At 35.1% G+C, this 6827-nt stretch overlaps 1 protein-coding gene across 1 annotated transcript; it reads left to right on the top strand.

The window, feature by feature from the left end:
* The first annotated feature begins 664 nt into the window (after positions 1 to 664).
* Positions 665 to 2135, top strand: LOC140892299 (probable 2-oxoglutarate-dependent dioxygenase AOP1). The gene is made up of 3 exons (XM_073301145.1): positions 665 to 1044; positions 1358 to 1679; positions 1881 to 2135. Exons 1-3 carry the CDS (start codon positions 665 to 667, stop codon positions 2133 to 2135), a joined length of 957 nt encoding a protein of 318 aa, XP_073157246.1.
* Positions 2136 to 6827: the final 4692 nt, after the last annotated feature.

Here is a 6827-nt window from a genome sequence, read left to right as displayed (position 1 = left end):
ATAACCATATAGTGCGTAAAATTTTAACTCTTAAATTGTAATTACATACGAGATTATAGAATAAAATAACATATGAATGTTTCGATAGTCTTATTTGTTAATTGTACAACAATAAATTGATTTTGTTCAAACTTAATCTCAGCATTAATTTAACGGATTATTTTGAAACTGTGATAGTAAACATGTAAATAAAAACGCTACATATCCTTTCTAATTTTAAATCTCTATGTTAAACTTTGACATAGTTACTTCTAACATTTAAGTAATAACAAAATTTAAATTTTTTATTTTCTCTATAAGATATATATTCAGTTAAAAAACTAGAATAAGTTTTCTTTATGATTTGAGTAAAAAATTATTTATTTCTATAATTAAGGATTATATATATATATTTTTAACAATAATCAATTATTTTGACTCAAATAATTTATTCCTATAATTAAGGATTATATTTATATTTTTTTGTATAATAATAACCAGTTATTTAAAAATAATCCATTTTACCCCAACCTAAATATCGTACTTCCGATATTCCGCGCGCATAGTCATGATATATAGACATAGTCCCACCTAACTTTCAGCATTATTCTATATATTAATGGCAAGATACTGCACAGTTTCTTCATCTTCTAATTAACATCCAGAAATTAATCAAAACAAAACAATGGGGTCCGAAACCATTAGAATTCCCATCATTGATTTCTCCGAACTGAAACAAGAAGGCTGCAAGAGTAGCCTTACATGGGAATCTGTTAAAAACCATGTTAAGCTTGCCCTTGAAGAATTCGGTTGCTTTGAGGCCAAATTCGATCAAATACCAAAAAATCTCCGAAATTCTGTGTTTGAAGCGCTGAAGCAGCTTTTCGAGCTCCCTTTAGAGAATAAACAGCGAAACATTTCCGGAAAACCCTACCATGGTTATATAGGACAAGCTGCCACGGTGCCACTCTATGAAAGCATAGGGATCGAGCATGCACTCGCGCCTGGAACCATTGAAAACTTCACTAAACTCTTGTGGTCTGATCAGGGAAATCTTGATTTCAGGTATCTATATATATATATGCATGCACAGAGTGAAACCAATTTTTTTTTTTTTGTAGATATATATATAATTTTGTTTGTATCAACTATTTTACACACGCGCACAAACGTTGTGTCCAAAAATACTAGTTCACATTTTAATATTGTTGGGATCATGATTAATTAAAGGTTGGATTTAATTATTCGTTAAATCCACTTCCAAATGACTTCCCTTAATTTATTTTTGTAGTACGTACCATGCGTATATTTGCCCAACAAAATCTTCATGGATACTTTTCTCATGTCTTGCTATTTATATATATATATATATATATAGCAGGAGTATTCAGGCTTTCTCAGAGAAACTGTCCGGACTGGATCAAATGATACGTACGATGATTGTTGAAAGCTTGGGGATCGAAAAACATATAGACGAACACTTAGAATCGACAGATTACATGGTTCGGGTTCATAAATATGATTGCCCTCAAGGCGATGAAGCCGAGATTGGACTAGTTTCACACACAGACCTGAACTTATTGACCATTTTATATCAAAATGAGGTAAATGCATTGGAAATCATGACAAAAGGCGGACAATGGATTGCGGCGCAATCTTCTCCGAATTCATTCATTGTCATTGTTGGAGACGCTTTTCATGTAAGTGCCAATTCAAATTCCTTTAAGTTAAATTCCTAGATACTACCACATATCATATATATTCTGAAAACAACTAAATAAGTATTTATAATTTTAGTCATATATAATTAATAACTTAAAGTACTATAATAGAAATTAAAAAAATGCATGCGAACTTAGGCATAAGATTCAATGATATATATTAATTATTTTTCACTGTAGGCATGGACAAACGGCAGACTCCATTCTGCACATCACAGGGTTATGATGTTTGGAGATGTTGTTCGTTATTCAATAGGATTATTTACAGACCCAAAAGACGGATATATTATCAAAGCCCCCGAAGATCTGGTTGATGAAGAGCATCCTTTATTGTTCAAACCCTATGATCATGTGAAGTTCCTCGAATTCTTTGACTCGGAAGCCGCTAATGGTATGATCCCGCCGAATCCTCTAAAGGCGTATTGTGGAGCCTGAATTTCAACTCATCGGAGATGCATCGATAAAGTTTAAAATTCAAAATAATATAATCATTAGATTATCTATCAACAATATCAGTATGCATGGGTTCCATATTTATAAGTTAATATTGCGGGTTCCATATATTCATATAGTTTAACCCAATAGTTTGATATGCATATAGTATATACTTCACTCGTTTATAATATATTTAGCCTGATATATGTGTATAAATTAAAGTGTGCTTCTGTTCATGTTTATGGACTTTGTTTGGTATATATATGCTATGAAATTCCACAACTATATATGAAACAAGTTATTTTGAAAATCAGTTGTGTAAAAATAAACGTAACTATTTATATTACTTTCATAATATAGAGTATAATTTTTAGATCAAGATCATTCTTTGGGCATTGGTTCAAATTGAACATGTCACCTTACACAATGGGAGCTACGTACACTTGGTGAACAATCTTTCATCTGATATCTCTCTAAAAATCTTGTTGATACAAGTTTATTGAAACAGACCTAGAATTCCTCGAATTATGTCTCTATGTATCTTAATGTCAATGATATAAGATGCATCAACAATATCCTTCATATCAAATTTTTTAGAGAGGAATTGTTTCACCTCATACAACAAACTCTTATCATTGGTTGTAAGTAATATATCATCGACATATAGAAATAATGAAACAAATCTTACTCCCGCTGACCTTCTGGTATATACATTGATCTATGATGTTCTCTACGAATCTAATGAAGAGATAACATACATCATGAAATTTCAACTATCATTGACGAAAAACTTGATTGTTTTTTAGTTTGCATACCAATTGCTCACCATTACTAAAGAAGAATCATTCAAATTGTTTCATGTAAACCTCTTCCTCTAGATTTCCATTAATGAGAGATGTTGTTTTCATATCCATTTGTTGTAATACCAAGTAAAAATATGCAACTAATATTGCTAAAATGATACAGAGAAAATCTTTCTTAGATACAAGAAAAAAGGTCTCTTTGTAGTTGATTCATTCCTTTTGAGTGAATTCTTTAGCGAAGAGTCTTGCTTTATATCTCTCAATGTTTCCCAATGAGTTTTGTTTTTTGTTTTGAAGACTCATTTATATCCAATGGCTTTTACACCATCAGAAATTGAACAAGATCCTAGCTAGACTCCATTACATGTCATAGAATTAATCTATTATTTCATAACATCATACCATAATTTTTACTCATGATTACAACTCATGGATTAATGTGAAAATGTTTCAGGATCATTTTTGGCTTCGATGTTTAAATCCGATTCTTGTAAATACGCAACATAATCACTAGATATAGCTGATTTTCTTATTTTAGTAGATCTCTTTAGGTTGTAATTTTGAGAAACTAGTTGATCAACAATTTCTTGTTGTTCCTCATTAACAACTTGATCTATTAGATTTTCATCGGCGATTTGTGGAACTTCAGTTGATCGATTGTCTATTACTCGTTTGTGCTTGAGGGGTGTGAACAACAACCAGTCTATCACTTGAGTAACAGGGATGTATATTAATGTGATCTTCTTCAAAAACTATATCATTAGAATGATCACTCCCACTATTCAAGTCATTAGCAAGAAATTTTGCATTTTTTGATTCCACAATTCTAGTGCTATGAGATGGATAATAGAATCTATACCCTTTAAATTTTTCGGCATATCCAATGAAATATCTACTTATAGTTCTTGGATCCAGCTTCTTTGCTATGAGATTGATAATATAATCTGTACCCTTTGGATTTTTTGGCATATCCAATGAAATATCTACTTATAGTTCTTGGGTCCAGCTTTTTTTCTTGTGAGTTATAAAATCTTACTTCAGAAGGACAGCCCAAACTCGTATATTTCGCAAACTCGATTTTCAACCTTTAAATAATTGAAATGGCATTTTTGGAACAACCTTAGTTGGAACACGATTTAATATATACGCAGCTTTCTTAAGAGATTCAGTCCACAAGGATTTTGGAAGTTTAGAGCTACTAAACATGCTCCGCACCATGTTTGATAATGTTCGATTTCTCCTTTCCGCTACGCCATTTTGGTATGGAGAACCATGCATAGTATATTGGGCAACAATCCTGTAACGCCCCGTTTTTATCTTAAATGAGTTTATTTGAGTTAATCGGAGATTACAGAGTTCAAGAGCCGACTTGATTTTGATCAGGGTCTATTTTGCAAATTTGAATTTTTTAGGGACTAAAATGCAAATATTGGATTTGTTAGATATTTAAGCAAGTGTTGAATAATCTTTTTAACTCCATCTCTCCCCCATCACGCCTATACTCCATTGAAGCCTCCTCCAATGATTCCCAAGCTTTCAGATTTCTCCCCGAGCACGATCCGTCCGTTAGAATTTATTTCTGAAGGCAGATTAGCGATCACGGCTGCAAGAGCTTTGTTCTATCGTAAGTTTTTCTACGATCGGATACATTCTATTTTTTGGATGTTGTTAGAATCGTTCGAGATTCGAGTATGTTGTTCTTGACAGAGTTATGAGCGTTTATTATCTTTCGATTTTGAAAGAGAGCAACGTTCGGAATTGTTATGATTTTTGGAAGTCATTTTCGAAAAATGAGGTTTTGAGATTTGTTGGAATTGCCTTGTTATGGTTGTATTAGTATTGATTTGGGTTGATATCAATATTGAACTGCTGTCTGCATTTCCGGTTGGTTCAGTTATAGCCGTTATGCCGTCGGTTTGAGTTTTTGGAGATTTGAACCGTTTTGAGTTGTTGATCTTTGGCTTGTGTTTTGATCGTCGTTCTTGATCTTCTATTTGTATATGAACAGATTTGTTTGGAGTTTGTCAAGCCCGGTGTTAACAACATTTGATCGTCAAGAGATTGGACGAAGAACGGTAAAGAGATTTACCTTGAACCGTAGTTGTTGTTAGATTGTATAGTATGTAATACAATCTTTTGTTGTAGCTTATCCAGAGTTGGAACTGCTGCATTGAAAGGTAAAAGCAGTCATCGTTAGCGGGACAGCATACTCGGGACAGTTGGTTCTCGAGTTTCCCTTAAAATCACATTTTTGCATCAATACTTGTTCTATCATGTGGAACTTGTATTTTGTTGATTGAGATTTTGTTATGTGGCTTATGTTTTATGTTTTGTTATGCATTCATTTTGAGCCAACTTTGATTTCAGCGGGCAGAACAGCCCTTTTTGTTTAGACGTTTTGGGGGCTATGTCGCGAGTGGCCTGGGTTGTAGAAGTTCACCTAGTGTCAGCATACTCCTCATAGTCGCACCAAAGTCTAGGGGATTGGGATACGTGACACCACCTCGATTGGGAGAGTCGGTGAGTCGTTACGTGGTCTCATCCTCGGGATCCCAAAAAGCACAACAGCAATCCCTTGTTTATCAGAATTGATATCCCATTTTAAAGACATGCATTTCATTACGTTGATATTGGTTACGTTGTTACCTTGAAAGCATGTTTGTTGTTGTATTACTTGTTATGTTGTTTTTACTGGGATTATCATTCTCACCGGTTTATCCGGATGTTGCTTTGTTTTGTATGTGTACTTGGCAACAGGTGGGGCAGGATCGAGTCAGCGAAGACCTGGTTAATAGCAAGAGGGAGAGTTAGTAGTGGGACTCGGTTTAGAAGTCGAATCAACATGTTTATCTAGTTTAAGATTGAAGCATGTTAGAACTCGAACTTGTTATGTTTGTTATTCGAATTTGTTTTGTATTCGGATTGTAATCTAGAATCAAAGCATGTGGTGTTGTATCGATTTAGATTCTTGTTTATCTTAGGCTTGAGGAAAGCATGTTTTATTTTGTGTATTCTCTATAACCTGTGTTAATGGTTGTATTCGAATGCACGTCGGAAGCAAGCGCGGAATCTTTGTTTTTCAGCCTGAGCATTTCTTCCCAGGTCTGCCGCGCGCGAGCGAGGTGGTGCCTCGCGCGCGCGCGTGGCTTCCCGGGGGGCTCGGGTTTGTTGGCCCACGCGTGTGCGAGCATGGCACCTCGCGCGGGCGCGAGCCCTCGTTTGGGCTCGGGTTGAGAAGCCTGCGCGCACGCGAGGCGTTCTTTTTAAAAAAAAAAATTTTTGATTGCTTTTAAACTTGGGTTTCTGGGTTGATTAATTGTTCTTTAATCTGATATTAGTTGTTTAGAACCGAGGTCTCACAATAAATGCCCTTTTATGTAATGGACTGGGCCTCTGCGCTCTGCTAGAGCTCAATGGTACCAAGACTGAGTGGACTTTGTACTTATCCTGGAGTGCAAGGTTCAAGTCTTGGGGAGGGCATGAAATTCCCCACCAGGGGGGAAGAGACCATGAGTATGGCTGGGCCGGCCCAGAGAGGGTTAGCAAAGCGTAGAGGCCCAGTCCATTACAAATCCCATGTACTTGAAGAAACTTCGCAAACGAACCAAGTGTCTGTCCATTCTCGGTGTATCTACCATAGTATTTTCCACCTCTATCGGTCCTCAAAATTTTAATCTATTTTCCACATTGCTTCTCCACTTCAGCCTTGAAAACATTAAAGGCATCAAATGATTCATTTTTGTTATGAAGCAAGTAGATATACATGTATCATGAGTAATCATCAATGAAAGAAATGAAATGTTTCGGATTTTGCATATCCATGTCTGGAAAACATATATCTGAATGCATGATTTCTAATATTTATGTACTCCCCTTGACACTTTTTTTA

The sequence above is a fragment of the Henckelia pumila genome, chromosome 3 (assembly GCF_033568475.1).
Source record: "Henckelia pumila isolate YLH828 chromosome 3, ASM3356847v2, whole genome shotgun sequence".
In the NCBI taxonomy this organism is placed as follows: domain Eukaryota; kingdom Viridiplantae; phylum Streptophyta; class Magnoliopsida; order Lamiales; family Gesneriaceae; genus Henckelia; species Henckelia pumila.
The sequence above is the reverse complement of the archived record's forward strand: the minus strand, read 5'-3'. Positions and strand labels throughout refer to the sequence as shown.